General features: G+C 39.5%; 1 protein-coding gene across 1 annotated transcript in view; it reads left to right on the top strand.

Annotated features, from left to right (window-relative positions):
• Positions 1-620: 620 nt before the first annotated feature.
• The window catches only part of HSDL2 (hydroxysteroid dehydrogenase like 2), a 64,398-nt gene continuing 48,019 nt past the window's right edge, over positions 621-16,999 (top strand). The window contains exons 1-3 of the mRNA XM_007449766.1: positions 621-778; positions 1,720-1,818; positions 15,281-15,395. Coding sequence (XP_007449828.1) covers positions 15,361-15,395 — 35 coding nt within the window. The 5' untranslated portion in view covers positions 621-778; positions 1,720-1,818; positions 15,281-15,360. The remainder of the gene's footprint in view (positions 779-1,719; positions 1,819-15,280; positions 15,396-16,999) is intronic.

The raw sequence follows: 16,999 nt of genomic DNA, 5'->3' as shown, positions 1-16,999 counted from the left end.
TACTTCATTCCTTTTTATTGCTGAATATATCCCATTGTATTATGTATATATTACATTTTATTTTTCTATTCATCAGTTGATGGACATTTATGTTGTTTCCACTCTGGCTATTATAAGCAATGATGAGCATCTGTTAAAAAATTATTAGCTCTTACATAATTCCTTTTAAGTGGTATGTATTCATTGAAGAAAATTTGAAAAATCCTGAAGAATATAAAGAATATGATATAATTTATTCATAATCCCACCACTCAAAAATAAGCTCTTTTTAAAAATTTTTCAAGAATAAGCTTTGTTAGCACATTTTCTGTAGGAAAAATACGTTTATGTAGTTTATTAATTCTTCATTTCTCTTTAAGATTTACTTCTCATTTGAGCAGATTTTGTTTGCCAAGTCACGGCAAATCCGGCCGCTGCAGTTGTAATAATTTGTAAATCATTGTACAACGGGAGTAAAGTAGAGTTATTAGCTATCAGATGGGGAGGGAGGAGGGTTTATAGAATGTTTGATAGAGGAGGAAACATGTTTTGTGACCATGTGCATGAATTCCTGAAACTGGTAAGTAAATAAAAACACTGAGCTTTCTAATAAGGTCACATTTGTTCTGTTGTAGGAAGCTAGCAGGATGTACTGTCTTCATCACAGGCGCGAGCCGTGGCATTGGCAAAGCTATTGCTTTGAAAGCAGCAAAGGATGGAGCAAATATAGTCATTGCTGCAAAGACCGCCCAGGCACACCCCAAACTTGCAGGCACAATCTATAGTGCTGCTGAAGAAAGTGAGTTTCAATACATAGAGAATTTGCTGGAAAGTTTAATTATATCTATCTGAAGTCTACCCTAAAAATAATTTTATCTGGTTAAAGAAATATTTTGTCACCTTAGAGCAGTGTTTGGGAACCATTTTTCTCCCCAGCACTTTTAAGTGATGGGAGAGGCTCCCGTTAAATATCATGTCTCATGAGGGCAGTGGTTCTTGGATGGGAGCAGAGAGTAGAGGAGTGGAAGTAGAGGAAAGAATTTGAGAGGTGGATGGTGTGAACACTTTGAAAAAGTACTCCATGTTACTTGTTCTCTGCATAATTCATAAGTCATTATTTTAGTATTTGCAGTTCACAAATAGCTATTGAGTGCTTATATTCAAGGCACTGTGCCAGGAGTAACGACTTAAATTTCAGCTTCAGTTGACATTGCTAGTTTCGTTAGTTACGTTAATAGTATTGTGGTTATGCTAGGGGAATACATATGAAGAAATTATGAGTGAAATGATGCCTGAGGTTTGTTTTGAAATACACCAGCAAAAAACAAAATGGAATTGGGGGTAGATAAATTAAATAACTGGCAAAACATTATCAATCATTGAAGATAGGAGATGGATTCATGATAGTTCATTATACTATTCTTTATATTTTTGTAGACTTTTGGAAATTTTCCATAATAAAGGTCTTTTAAATTACCTTCCCCATTTTAATAGCATTTTTAAAAATTACCTTCCGTTTTGGTTTTTTAATAGAGTTGGCCTAGCTAGTCTGCAGCTGGATATGGATTCATCAGTCTGTCCTACTGTAGGGCAGAGTTGCTAGTAGTTATAAGACAGTTATTTATATTGATTTTCTGAAAATGGGGTACTTTTTTCTTTTGACTCTTGGGTCAGAGGGTTGATATTGATGAAAGGTTTAATATTTGAATGCTTTAATGTTTCTTTGTTTATCCTTTGTAGTCAAAGCAGCTGGAGGAAAGGCCTTGCCATGTGTTGTTGATGTGAGAGATGAACAGCAAATCAGCAGTGCAGTGGAGAAAGCAGTTGAGAAATTTGGAGGTAGAGCCTTCATTCTGATATAATTATTGAATATTGGTAAAGTATAGGTGTAACTATAATTTTATATTTAATTTTCTTTTGATTATTTTTTACTGAGTCTTTTTGAGTATAACCAGAAATGGGTATTTGTTCATATAGAAGCACAGCTTAAAATCATCTGATGACTAATTGAATAATTATTAAAAATCTTTTTTTTCTCATTTTTTTCTTTTTACATCTTTATTGGAGTATAATTGCTTTACAATGGTGTGTTAGTTTCTGCTTTATAACAAAGTGAATCAGGTATACATATACATATGTTCCCATATCTCCTCCCTCTTGCGTCTCCCTCCCTCCCATCCTCCCTATCCCACCCCTCTAGGCAGTCATAAAGCACCGAGCTGATCTCCCTGTGCTATGCGGCTGCTTCCCACTAGCTATCTACCTTATATTTGGTAGTGTATATATGTCCATGCCTCTCTCTCGCTTTGTCACAACTTAGCCTTCCCCCTCCCCATATCCTTAAGTCCGTTCTCTAGTAGATCTGTGTCGTTATTCCTTACCCCTAGGTTCTTCATGACATTTTTTTTCCCTTAAATTCCATATATATGTGTTAGCATACGGTATTTGTCTTTCTCTTTCTGACTTACTTCACACTGTATGACAGACTCTGGGTCTATCCACCTCATTACAAATAGCTCAATTTCGTTTCTTTTTATGGCTGAGTAATATTCCAATGTATATATGTGCCACATCTTTTTCCATTCAGCCGATGATGGACACTTAGGTTGTTTCCATCTCCGGGCTATTGTAAATACAGCTGCAATGAACATTGTGGTATATGACCCTTTTTTTTTTTTTTGGGATATGCGGGCCTCTCACTGCCATGGCCCCTCCCATCGCGGGGCGCAGGCTCCGGATGCACAGGCCTAGCGGCTATGGCTCACAGGCCCAGCCACTCCGCAGCATGTGGGACCCTCCCAGACTGGGGCACAAACCCGTGTCCCCTGCATCGGCAGGTGGATTCTAAACCACTGCGCCACCAGGGAATCCCCCTAACTCTTTTTAAATTATGGTTTTCTCAGGGTATATGCCCAGTAGTGGGATTGCTGGGTCATATGGTAGTTCTATTTGTAGTTTTTTAAGGAACCTCCATACTGTTCTCCATAGTGGCTGAACCAATTCATATTCCCACCAGCAGTGCAAGAGTGTTCCTTTTTCTCCACACCCTCTCCAGCATTTATTGTTTCTAGATTTTTTGATGATGGCCATTCTGACTGGTGTGAGATGATATCTCATTGTAGTTTTGATTTGCATTTCTCTAATGATTAATGATGTTCAGCATTCTTTCATGTGTTTGTTGGCAGTCTGTATATCTTCTTTGGAGAAATGTCTATTTAGGTCTTCTGCCCATTTTTGGATTGGGTTGTTTGTTTTTTTGTTATTGAGCTGCATGAGCTGCTTGTAAATATTGGAGATTAATCCTTTGTCAGTTGCTTCACTTGCAAATATTTTCTCCCATTCTGAAGGTTGTCTTTTGGTCTTGTTTATGGTTTCCTTTGCTGTGCAAAAGCTTTTAAGTTTCATTAGGTCCCATTTGTTTATTTTTGCTTCTATTTCCATTTTTCTAGGAGGTGGGTAAAAAAGGATCTTGCTGTGATTTATGTCAGAGTGTTCTGCCTATGTTTTCCTCTAAGAGTTTGATAGTTTCTGGCCTTACATTTAGGTCTTTAATCCATTTTGAGAGCTTATTTTTGTGTATGGTGTTAGGGAGTGATCTAATCTCATACTTTTACATGTACCTGTCCAATTTTCCCAGCACCACTTATTGAAGAGGCTGTCCTTTCTCCACTGTATATTCCTGCCACCTTTATCAAAGATAAGGTGACCATATGTGCATGGGTTTATCTCTGGGCTTTCTATCCTATTCCATTGATCTATCTTTCTGTTTTTGTGCCAGTACCATACTGTCTTGATTACTGTAGCTTTGTAGTATAGTCTGAAGTCAGGCAGCCTGATTCCTCCAGCTCCATTTTTTGTTCTCAAGATTGCTTTGGCTATTCGGGGTCTTTTGTGTTTCCATACAAATTGTGAAATTTTTTGTTCTAGTTCTGTGAAAAATGCCAGTGGTAGTTTGATAGGGATTGCATTGAATCTATAGATTGCTTTGGGAAGTAGAGTCATTTTCACAATGTTGATTCTTCCAATCCAAGAACATGGTATATCTCTCCATCTGTTTGTATCATCTTTAATTTCTTTCATCAGTGTTTATAATTTTCTGCATACAGGTCTTTTGTCACCTTAGGTAGGTTTATTCCTAGATATTTTATTTGTTTTCTTGCAGTGGTAAATGGGAGTGTTTTTTTTAATTTCACTTTCAGATTTTTCATCATTAGTGTATAGGAATGCCAGAGATTTCTGTGCATTAATTTGGTATCCTGCTACTTTACCAAATTCATTGATTAGGTCTAGTAGTTTTCTGGTAGCATCTTTAGGATTCTCTATGTATAGTATCATGTCATCTGCAAACAGTGACAGCTTTACTTCTTCTTTTCTGATTTGGATTCCTTTTATTTCCTTTTCTTCTCTGATTGCTGTGGCTAAAACTTCCAAAACTATGTTGAATAAGAGTGGTGAGAGTGGGCAACCTTGTCTTGTTCCTGATCTTAGTGGAAATGGTTTCAGTTTTTCACCATTGAGGACAAAGTTGGCTGTGGGTTTGTCATATATGGCCTTTATTATGTTGAGGGAAGTTCCCTCTATGCCTACTTTCGGCAGGGTTTTTATAATAAATGGGTGCTGAATTTTGTCGAAAGCTTTCTCTGCATCTATTGAGATGATCATATGGTTTTTATTCTTCAATTTGTTAATATGGTGTATCACGTTGATTGATTTGCATATATTGAAGAATCCTTGCATTCCTGGAATAAACACCACTTGATCATGGTGGATGATCCTTTTAATGTGCTGTTGGATTCTGTTTGCTAGTATTTTGTTGAGGATTTTTGCATCTATGTTCATCAGTGATATTGGCCTGTAGTTTTCTTTCTTTGTGACATCCTTGTCTGGTTTTGGTATCAAGGTGATGGTGGCCTCGTAGAATGAGTTTGGGAGTGTTCCTCCCTCTGCTATATTTTGGAAGAGTTTGAGAAGGATAGGTGTTAGCTCTTCTCTAAATGTTTGATAGAATTCGCCTGTGAAGCCATCTGGTCCTGGGCTTTTGTTTGTTGGAAGATTTTTAATCACAGTTTCAATTTCAGTGTTTGTGATTGGTCTGTTCATATTTTCTATTTCTTCCTGATTCAGTCTTGGCAGTTTGTGCATTTCTAAGAATTTGTCCATTTCTTCCAGATTGTCCATTTTATTGGCATAGAGTTGCTTGTAGTAATCCCTCATGATTTTTTGTATTTCTGCAGTGTCAGTTGTTACTTCTCCTTTTTCATTTCTGATTCTATTGATTTGAGTCTTCTCCCTTTTTTTCTTGATGAGTCTGGCTAATGGTTTATCTATTTTGTTTATCTTCTCAAAGAACCAGCTTTTAGTTTTATTGATCTTTGCTATTGTTTCCTTCATTTCTTTTTCATTTATTTCTGATCTGATTTTTATGATTTCTTTCCTTCTGCTAACTCTGGGGTTTTTTTGTTCTTCTTTCTCTAATTGCTTGAGGTGCAAGGTTAGGTTGTTTATTCGAGATGTTTCCTGCTTCTTAAGGTGGGCTTGTATTGCTATAAACTTCCCTCTTAGAACTGCTTTTGTTGCATCCCATAGGTTTTGGGTCGTCGTGTCTCCATTGTCATTAGTTTCTAGGTAATTTTTAATTTCCTCTTTGATTTCTTCTGTGATCACTTCGTTATTAAGTAGTGTATTGTTTAGCCTCCATGGGTTTGTATTTTTTACAGATCTTTCCCTGTAATTGATATCTAGTCTCATAGTGTTGTGATCGGAAAAGATATTGATACAATTTCAATTTTCTTAAATTTACCAAGCCTTGATTTGTGACCCAAGATATGATCTATCCTGGAGAATGTTCCATGAGCACTTGAGAAAAATGTGTATTCTGTTGTTCTTGAATGGAATGTCCTATAAATATCAATTAAGTCCATCTTGTTTTTGTATCATTTAAAGCTTGTGTTTCCTTATTTATTTTCATTTTGGATGATCTGTCCATTGGTGAAAGTGGGGTGTTAAAGTCCTCTACTATGAATATGTTACTTTCGATTTCCCCTTTTATGGCTGTTAGTATTTGCCTTCTGCATTGAGGTGCTCCTATGTTGGGTGCATAAATATTTACAATTGTTATATCTTCTTCTTGGATGGATCCCTTGATCATTATGTAGTGTCCTTCTTTATCTCTTCTAATAGTCTTTATTTTAAAGTCTATTTTGTCTGATATGAGAATTGCTACTCCAGCTTTCTTTTGGTTTCCATTTGCATGGAATATCTTTTTACATCCCCTTACTTTCAGTCTGTATGTGTCTCTAGGTCTGAAGTGGGTCTCTTGTAGACAACATATATATGGGTCTTGATTTTGTATCCATTCAGCCAGTCTGTGTCTTTTGATGGGAGCATTTAATCCATTTACATTTAAGGTAATTATCAATATGTCTGTTCCTATTCCCATTTTCTTACTTGTTTTGGATTTGTTATTGTAGGTCTTTTTCTTCTCTTGTGTTTCTTGCCTAGAGAAGTTCCTTTAGCATTTGTTGTAAAGCCGGTTTGGTGGTGCTGAACTCTCTTGCTTTTGCTTGTCTGTAAAGGTTTTAATTTCTCCATCAAATCTGAATGAGATCCTTGCTGGGTAGAGTAATCTTGGTTGCAGGTTTTTCTCCTTCATCACTTTCAGTATGTCCTGCCACTCCCTTCTGGCTTGTAGAGTTTCTGCTGAGAGATCAGCTGTTAACCTTATGGGGATTCCCTTGTGTGTTATTTGTTGTTTTTCCCTTGCTGCTTTTAATATGTTTTCTTTGTATTTAATTTTTGATAGTTTGCTTAATATGTGTCTTGGCGTATTTCTCCTTGGATTTATCCTGTATGGGACTCTCTGTGCTTCCTGGACTTGATTAACTATTTCCTTTCCCATATTAGGGAAGTTTTCAACTATAATCTCTTCAAATATTTTCTCAGTCCCTTTCTTTTTCTCTTCTTCTTCTGGAACCCCTGTAATTCAAATGTTGGTGCATTTATTGTTGTCCCAGAGGTCTCTGAGACTGTCCTCAGTTGTTTTCATTCTTTCTTCTTTCTTCTGCTCTGCAGTAGTTATTTCCACTATTTTATCTTCCAGGTCACTTCTCCGTTCTTCTGCCTCAGTTATTCTGCTATTGATCCCATCTGGAGTATTTTTCATTTTATTTATTGTGTTGTTCATTGTTGCTTGTTTCATCTTTAGTTCTTCTAGGTCCTTGTTAAATGTTTCTTGCATTTTGTCTGTTCTATTTCCAAGATTTTGCATCATCTTTACTATCATTATTCTGAATTCTTTTTCAGGTAGACTGCCTATTCCCTCTTCATTTGTTAGGTCTGGTGGGTTTTAATCTTGCTCTGTCATCTGCTGTGTGTTTTTCTGTCTTCTCATTTTGCTTATCTTACTGTGTTTGGGGTCTCCTTTTCGCAGGCTGCAGGTTCGTAGTTCCTGTTGTTTTTGGTGTCTGACCCCAGTGGCTATAGTTGGTTCAGTGGGTTGTGTAGGCTTCCTGGTGGAGGGGACTAGTGCCTGTGTTCTGGTGGATAAGGCTGGATCTTATCTTTCTGGTGGGCAGGTCCATGTCTGGTGGTGTGTTTTGGGGTGTCTGTGGACTTATTATGCTTTTAGGCAGCCTCTCTGCCAATGGGTGAGGTTGTGTTCCTGTCTTGCTAGTTGTTTGGCATAGGATGTCCAGCACTGTAGCGTGCTGGTTGTTGAGTGCAGCTGAGTGCTGGTGTTGAGATGGAGATCTCTGGGAGATTTTTGCCATTTGATATTATGTGGAGCTGGGAGGTCTCTTGTGCACCTGTGTCCTGAAGTTGGCTCTCCCACCTCAGAGGCACAGCACTGACTCCTGGCTGCAGCACCAAGAGCCTTTCATCCACATGGCTCAGAATAAAAAGGAGAAGAAACAAAGAAAGAGAGAAAGAGAAAGAGAGAGAGAGTGAGAGAGAGGGAGGAAGGAGAGAGAGAGAATGGGAACAAGGGAGGAAGGGAGGAAGGAAGAGAATAAAATAAAATAAAGTAAGATAAAATAAAGTTATTAAAATAAAAAATAATTATTAAGAAAAAAATTTTTTTAAAGAAAAAAAAAACGGATGGATAGACCCCTAGGACAAATGGTGAAAGCAAAGGTGTACAGACAAAATCTCACACAGAAGCATACACATACACACTCACAAAAAGAGGAAAAGGGGAAAAAATAATAAATCTTGCTCTCAAAGTCCACCTCCTCAATTTGGGATGATTCGTTGTCTATTCATGTATTCATGAAGTTGATTGTGGAGCTTTAATCCGCTGCTTCTGAGGCTGCTGGGAGAGATTTCCCTTTTCTCTTCTTTGTTCGCACAGCTCCGGGGGCTCAGCTTTGGATTTGGCCCCGCCTCTTTGTGTAGGTCACCGGAGGGCATCTGTTCTTCGCTCAGACAGGACGGGGTTAAAGGAGCAGCTGCTTTGGGGGCTCTGGCTCACTCATTTTGGGGGGAGGGAGGGGTGCGGATGTGGGGCGAGCCTGCGGCGGCAGAGGCCAACAGGATGTTGCACCAGCCTGAGGCGCGCCGTGCGTTCTCCCGGGGAAATTGTCCCTGTATCCCGGGACACTGGCAGTGGTGGGCTGCACGGGCTCCCCGGAAGGGAGGTATGGAGAGTGACCTGTGCTCGCACACAGGCTTCTTGGTGGCGGCAGCAGCAGCCTTAGCGTCTCATGCCCGTCTCTGGGGTCCGCGCTTTTAGCCGCGGCTCACGCCCGTCTCTGGAGCTCCTTTAAGCAGTGCTCTTAATCCCCTCTCCTCGCGCACCAGGAAACAAAGAGGGAAGAAAAAGTCTCTTGCCTCATCGGCAGGTCTAGACTTTTCCCCGGACTCCCTCCCGGGTAACCGTGCTGCACTAACCCCCTGCAGGCTGTGTTCCCGCCGCCAACCCCAGTCCTCTCCCTGCACTCCGACCGAAGCCAGAGCCTCAGCTCCCAGCCCCGCCCGCCCCAACCGCCCCAACCGCCCCGGCGGGTGAGCAGACAAGCCTCTCGAGCTGGTGAGTGCCGGTCAGCACCGAACCTCTGCGCGGGAATCTCTCCGCCTTTCCCTCCGCACCCCCGTTGCTGCGCCCTCCTCCGCGGCTCCGAAGCTTTCTCCCTCTAACACCCGCAGTCTCCGCCCGCGAAGGGTCTTCCTAGTGTGTGGAAAGTTTTCCTCCTTCACAGCTGCCTCCCACCCGTGCAGGTTCGGTCCCTATTCTTTTGTCTCTGTTTTTTCTTTTTTCTTTTGCCCTACCCAGGCACGTGGGGAGTTTCTTGCCTTTTGGGAAGTCTGAGGTCTTCTGCCGGCGTTCAGTAGGTGTTCTGTAGGAGTTGTTCCACGTGTAGATGTATTTCTGGTGTATCTGTGGGGAGGAAGGTGATCTCTGCGTCTTACTCTTCCGCCATCTTCCCGATTCTCCTAAAAATCATTTTGGATAGTATAACAAATTTACCATCCAAAATAAAGTTAAGACCTTGACAATAACATACATCTAGCCAAGTGGTTCCCCAGATCCCATCCACTTGTCTCTCCCCAGTTCATGTAACCATCATTTGATGACTTTTTAATATTTATTGAATAAAGTGCAGATAACCTATTGGCATTCAAGATCTTTCACGTTCTGGTGTTAAGAGGCTTGTTTTGGTTTCATCTTTCTTCTACACCCCTATGTAAACTCCCTACTTCAGCCAAAATTGTTTACATCCATTTCCTTACCTTGAATTTTTTTGTCTCTCAGCTTTTGTTGTTCCTATTCCTGAGGCTCCTCCAGTGCCCACTCCTCCACCTCTGATCCTTCCTGAAATGTTCCCTTCTTTGTCTTTTGAAATCCTACCTTTTTGTGCTTTAATCTCATCTCCTTCACGAACCCAGTTTCCTGACTATGCCAACTAATCAGAAGTGTACATTTTTCTTTCTCTGAATTCCAAAAACATTCCTTTGATCCTCATCTTGTATGACTTTAGATCTTAGTGTTTCTTTTTTGTCCCCAATTGGTTCATAAGCTGCTAGAGGCAAGTGTTGGGAGTTGAACTGAGACTTTGATGGCATTATAGCAAGGCACGTAGCCATGTCCAGATCCTGCCGTATTACCACTCTCTCCCTATAATATTCCAGAGACTATATGTACATTCAAAGGATATTGCCCAATGGGAAACAAGGTTAATGCTTTATTGTTAGCAAGGCTCGTGCTTATAACTCCCAATGTGGAGTGCTGTGTTATTCAGGACTGGAGCATAAAGCTTTGGCTCAAATGGGGCCTCTTCTTTTAAATCCAAAATCTTACTCCTGGTTGGCAGCCTTTCCCAAAGTAATGTGAATGCCCCTGAGAGAAGAGGAGAGAGAATGCAGAATTACTGGGTTTTTTTTTTTTCCTTACTCATCGGGCTGCAAATATGAAAGAGGAAGGAGGGGGAGCCACATTCATGTGCAGAACCTTTTATCTAAAGTGACTTCACCTACTAGTGAAAGTGTGCAATTAGTGCCAATTAGGACTTAACCTAATTAGTTTAGCCATTCATTTTTAGGGAGGAATTAAGGGATAAGGTGGGTAAGGGTGGAAGACTGGAGCTTTTCCTTTCTCTGTATTCATCCAGTTTTATTTCTTTCTGTTGATCCATTGGGTTTATCAACTGAGGGCAAGTTTATTCTTCTTGGAGAATGAGATCATCAGAATATTGGGGAGAGCTGCTACCAGCTTTGTCTGAGCCCTTTCTCGATCTTTATTTCTGTCCTGTAGTTTGTTAGAGAACATCAGCAGTTCAGCTGTTGTCTGGTATTGTCCCAAGAAACCTCTGAAATGAGTCAAGATGGACATTAGTTAAAGATACTCAAGACCATACTATATAGGCCCAAAATTCACCCCCCATTTATTATTTTTTTAAATTTAATTATTTTAAACTTAAAAAATTTTTTTTAAATTTTTTGGCTGTGTTGGGTGTTCATTACTGCACGCGGGCTTTCTCTAGTTGCGGCGAGCAGGGGGGCTACTCTTTGTTGTGGTGCACGGGCTTCTCATTGCAGTGGCTTCTCTTGTTGTGGAGCACAGGCTCTAGGCACGTGTGCTTCAGTAGTTGCAGCACATGGACTCAGTAGTTGCGCCCTAGAGCATGCAGGATTCAGTAGTTATGGCTCACGGGCTCTAGAGCACAGGCTCGGTAGTCGTGGTGCACAAGCTTAGCTGCTTCACGGCATGTGGGGTCTTCCTGGACCAGGGTTCGACCCCGTGTCCCCTGCATTGGCAGGCGGATTCTTAACCACTGTGCCACCAGGGAAGTCTCCCCTTTTATTTTCAGTTTTATTTTTTAAATTTTATTTTTCTTAATTGAAGTATAGTTGATTTACAAAGTTGTGCCAATCTCTGCTGTCCAGCACAGTGACTCAGTTATACACATGTATACATTCTTTTTTTAATATTGTTTTCCATTATGGTTTATCACAGGATATTGACTATAGTTCCCTTACAGTTAGGACCTTGTTGTTTATCTGTCTTATATATAATAGTTTTCACCCACCTATTAACTTCCTGTCTTGAATTCTAGCTGCATTGTCTAATCTGGTTCACCAGAAAGATTTACATATTACGTACTAATGACAGCATAGTCCAAAAATTTGTTCCTGAGTGTCAAAATGTGAAGCAGCTCCACTTTCCAGAGTTGAGATACTCCAGAATAAACTGAAGTCTCACAGATTGATTTCTTCTCCTGTTGTTGCCACAGAATTTAAAGAGCCAAACTGAAATCTTTTTCTTGGAAGAATTAAGACCCAGAAATCTATCCTCTCCAATTTTCTAACTCTATTTTGTCCCAGCTAAGGAGGTTCACTCAGGTGCATGGATGGTCTGCATTTTTTTAGCCACTGTAGCTTAGATTGTCTTCCACTGAACCTGGTATCATTCCTTCAGCATCTTCAATGTTGGATTAATTCAGCTTTGTCTATCATGTGATCTACTTTTCCAGGAGTAGACAGAGAAAATGGTAAGGACAAAAGCAAATCTTGGTTTTTGTTTCTTTAGAAGCCAGTGGATCCATATTATTGATTTGGGCTTCATGTCCTAGAACAGCTCAGTTGCTAGAAATCTTCAATTAAGTAGGTATGCTTTTCATATCTTTGGGGAAAAAAATCTCCCAATGTATTTTGCTACCTGTTGTTGAGATGGGCATCTGAAACACTTCTTTTTTTTTTTTTAATTAATTAATTTTATTTTTGACTGTGTTGGGTCTTAGCTGTGTGGGGGCTTTCTTTATTTGCAGCGAGCAGGGGCTACTCTTCGTTGTAGTGCCTGGGCTTCTCATTGCCGTGGTTTCTCTTGTTGTGGAGCACCGGCTCTAGGCATGCAGGCTTTAGTAGTTGTGGCATGCGGTCTCAGTAGCTGTAGCTCGCGGGCTCTAGAGTGCAGGCTCAGTAGTTGTGGCGCATGGGCTTAGTTGCTCCACGGCATGTGGGATCTTCCTGGACCAGGGCTCAAACCCGTGTCCCCTGCCTTGGCAGGCGGATTCTTAACTACTGCGCCACCAGGGAAGCCCTGAAACATTTCTATCATCTTGCTAAATTTACAAATTGGTGGTGGAGTTACCTTTATTTTGGAATTTATCCTAACATTTCCTTCCCTCCTCCTTAGGATCCACTTTGAGGTATTTAAAGTGTTTTGCTTTCCATTTGCCCATTAACTTCTGTTTTTCTGGCATAACAATGCAGAATCTTAATTCTTAATTCTTCAGTGAGCTCTGTTCAGCATCTCAGCTTCTGCTGTCTCCTAATCAGGATGGATGCCACATTTATGAGATGATTAATAGCCTGCTCTTTTTTTCCTCTGTGTTTTTTTCCCACAGATCTCCCAAGTCTTTATATTTTGCTCGTTTGGTTTTAGTTCCATACTGTAGTTGCTACTGATATGGTCTGGTTTGGAGTTTTGTAGGCCTTTGAAGTCTGCCTTTTAGGGAACACTCTGCCTTTGCCCTGATATTTCTCTCTGCTGGGGAATTATCCCTAACAAAGTCCTGCACAGTGGATGATTCTTTCTGACCTGTGCCCTGGGGGGCCTCTGCCACATGGTACTCCCTATCACCTTGCCTTCCCTCATTTTCAGAGTGTTTCAGGCCTTGAGTAAATTATGCTATTTCATAAACCACAGATGTAATCTTTCCTGCCACCTTTTTCTTTTGCAGCAGGCATACGTATATGCCTTTTCTTTATCATTTCCCACCATCGTTCCCTGATCCACTTTAATTTGGCCCATCTGAGTTCAGAAATTTTAAGATATCTCTTAATTGGACCCAGTTTTTTTTCTCTTTATCACTGGCAAGTCAAATACAGTTTTCCCAGTCAGTATATCTTCATTCCTCATCTACTTTCTTTTGCTTTTGGGCCCAGATGTTTGCTCTGCTAACATAGCTGTCACTTATTATCACATAGTGAGAGATGAAGTCAATAAAGGTTGGAATCCATTGATTGGATCAACCCTCATTAGCTTCATCGCCTTAATTAGGGTAATTCTACACAGGTGGTTTGCACACCCATCAGTCCAGCATCTCACCCAGACGCACACTCAATTTGCTTTGCTCCCACCTGGCTTTTTCTTTAGTGAATATTATCTCCCTTGTCTCTTAGGCCCTAGCAGCATGCCTTATACAGAGTAGCCCCTCAGTGATTATCTCTTAGTGATGAGATTGAGCAATATCTAGTTTTGTGAATTGAGAAGCATGTCATGGATTTAAAAATTCCTCTCACTGGTCTTTGCCACTTGTGAAGGCAGACCATCATCATTTTGTTTATTCTGGAAAGCTGGTAGTCACAGGACGTGAAACTTGTCCAATATATACAGGTGATTTACTTGAGTTTGAGTTTTGTTATAACGAAGCTATAAAATGTAATATAGTTGAATCCAAAGTTATTCTAAGGACACGTTTTAAGAAAACATTAGTAGTGCAAACTCTGTGCTAAAGAATATGGAAATTGAGGAATGAGGACGTGATCAAAATTTTATAATGTTACTATAAATGAAGAAAGGGAGTTTATGACTAATATGTTGTAAGTATAACTAACCTTATTTAAACCATTTTCCACATATTGTGAGAGAAGGACAAAGCAAAATTAAGAGAATAATAAAAGACGTTTAAGGCAACTGTCTAACCCCAGCAGTAGAAATTGTCATATATCTATTTGATAGAATATTAAATGCTCTTTAGAAAGAATGTATGCAGCTAGAGATGATCATACTAAGTGAAATAAGTCAGAAAGAGACAAATACCATATGATATTACTTATATGTGGAATCTAAAATATGACACAAATGAACTTATCTACGAAACAGAAACAGACTAACAGACATAAAGAACAGACCTGTGGTTGCCAAGGGGGAGGGGGATGGGGGAGGGATGGATGGGGAGTTTGGGGTTAGTAGATGCAAGCTATTACATATATTGAATAGAATGTATAAACAACAAGGTCCAACTGTATCGCACAGGGAACTATATTCAGTATCCTGAGATAAACTATAATGGAAAAGAATATAAAAAAGAATGTATATATATGTATAACTGAGTCACTTTGCTGCACAGCAGAAACTAACACAACATTGTAAATCAGCTGTACTTCAATTTAAAGGAAAAGAATTATGAAGGCCATGTAGAAATGCAGAGATGGGTTTGAGATGCTTTTTGTATTTTACCATTTTCATTTAACATTATTTAAGCTTGTAACCATAAATGTTACATATAGATAAGGACTGGATAGACTATGCAGAAATAATCATTCTAAATTTATTTTATGTATAAGTTACCAAAACAAACCTGATCTATTTTCATGATTTGCCTGGAATTTAAACTCTAGGTCATTTCTCTTTTCCCAGTTCCCAAGACCAGAAAGGAGCTCTTCCATTTAAGTAAGGGCCTTTGAGAGGAGGGAGACTGGTGTACTTGGAAGGGAAACAGGCCTTGGAAAGATGATGGGGGGGGGGAAACTTTAAGGAAATTGACCTAAGGTTCTTGGAGACAAGGAGGGAAGACCAGGAAGTAAGAGAACAGATAAGGACGGGAGCTACAAACCACTAAGGACTAAGCTTCCTTGCAGTTTCCTGTGGAGCCCTGGTGATGGTCTCCATGTGCCAGTGAAAATCATTTGGGTGCTGTTTTGACACACATACTGAGTCTTGCATTGGTGTACTGGTCAGTCATTATCTAAAAGAAGTATTTGTGAACTCGGGCTTCAACTATATAGAGTAAATGTTCTTTATTTCTTTTTGTTATAAAGTCTAAATTACATTACTAAGAAGTTGATTATTTGATTACAGGAATTGATATTCTGGTGAATAATGCCAGTGCTATTAGCTTGACCAACACATTGGAAACACCTACAAAGAAAGTGGATTTGATGATGAACATCAACACCAGAGGCACCTATCTTACGTAAGTTAAAGACCTGTGGGAGAGAGTGTTGCAGTGTTTTGTCAGAGAACTAGTTGTAAACAGATTTGAATAGGTTAGGAATACAGTTTAAAATCTAGTCAACCCTTATAAAGGCCTAAAAGTGCTCCAAGTCAGTAGATAGTATTTTAAATGGTTTTATTCAGAGTGCCTTTTCTCTGTGATTCTAATAAAGACTAAAGTATAGCTCAAACATTTTCAAACATTTGCATGAGTAAATATATATATATGCATACCAAGTCTTCTGGCAAACCTGCAGTAGTCTCTTCCTCTGAAAAACGCTGGAGTTTTCGTTATGTAAATGTCGAGAAGCTCATTATGAATCCCATTTTAATGTAATTGAAAAAGGCTAATGCCAACTTGGGCAGTGTCAGGGAAAATATCAAATATAGAATGAGAGCAAATGTAGTCCTGTTGTGTTCTGGATCGGTCAGACCCGGTCCACTCTTGTTTGTCCATTTGTTTATCTGTTTATTTACCTTCGGGTTCTACCATTTTTCATGTGGATATAAGGACAGATCAGCACAGAACTTTCTTATCTGCCTTATATGTACTTGTGTGTATCTGCCTTATATGTTTGCATAGAACAGGTGGTTAGGAACTTGGGCTTTGGAGGCAGACTCCTTTGAGGATTCAAATCTCACCCCCCACCCTTCATGACTCACTATCTTCATGACCTTGTACAAGTAACTTAAGCTCTTGCAGAGTCTGTTTTCTCATTTGTAAAATGGGGATAATAAAGAAGTATGCCATAAGATTGGTAATAAGGGTTAAATGTAAAATTTGTCTTTAATTTTGAACTTTGCCCTTGGATGTGTTGTTTTGGATCTGCAAAACTTTGGCTCTGACAGTGTTAAACATTTTGTTTTTATTAGTTACCTATATTCATAATTTCATTAGCTGCCTACATGAAAAAAATCAGGAGATTTACACAAAAATCCCGATTTCTGGCTTTCTTGAAACATTGGCCACATAGAGACAGCATTCCCACATGGCAACAGTTAGCTACCATAGCCCAGTGGCAGAGTATCAACTGCGTTACCAGATGGGGACTGGGCACCATTGTCTCTGGATGCTGAGGGCAGGCTAAAAAGTTGCCACTTATCATTGTGCTTGCACTTTTCCTTCTATTAAAGGAGAAAATAAAATATTTCTCATGCCCATGTCTCTCTCTGAAGTGGGAAAATGAGACATATGCCAAGAGGGCCATATGTGCAAGTAAAATGGTTGAGAGCTTGCTTCTTTATAGATGTGGGGCATAGCTCTATAAATTCAATGTGTAACCTATATTCCTCCTGAATGGAAACCATAGAGAATCAAACCATAGTAAGATCTGTGGCAAGCATATTGAAAAGATTATGGTGAAAAACTTAATGAACTAGAAAAACGACTAACATTTCAATAGGTTTGTGTTTACTTTCAAATAAAATAAGCTGTGCTGCTGTGTGATGCAGTTATGTGTTACAAGAAGAAATTATCTGGGCATCAAAATATTTTACAGCTGGTAACTTTGTGAAAGAATTTTGAATGAATGTAAACACTCATTTAAATAAGTGTTTAAAAATATAAACCTAACCAGGAATACT

The sequence above is a fragment of the Lipotes vexillifer genome, unplaced genomic scaffold, assembly GCF_000442215.2.
Source record: "Lipotes vexillifer unplaced genomic scaffold, Lipotes_vexillifer_v1.1 scaffold230, whole genome shotgun sequence".
Classification (NCBI taxonomy): domain Eukaryota; kingdom Metazoa; phylum Chordata; class Mammalia; order Artiodactyla; family Lipotidae; genus Lipotes; species Lipotes vexillifer.
This window is presented reverse-complemented; position numbering and strand designations above follow the sequence as displayed.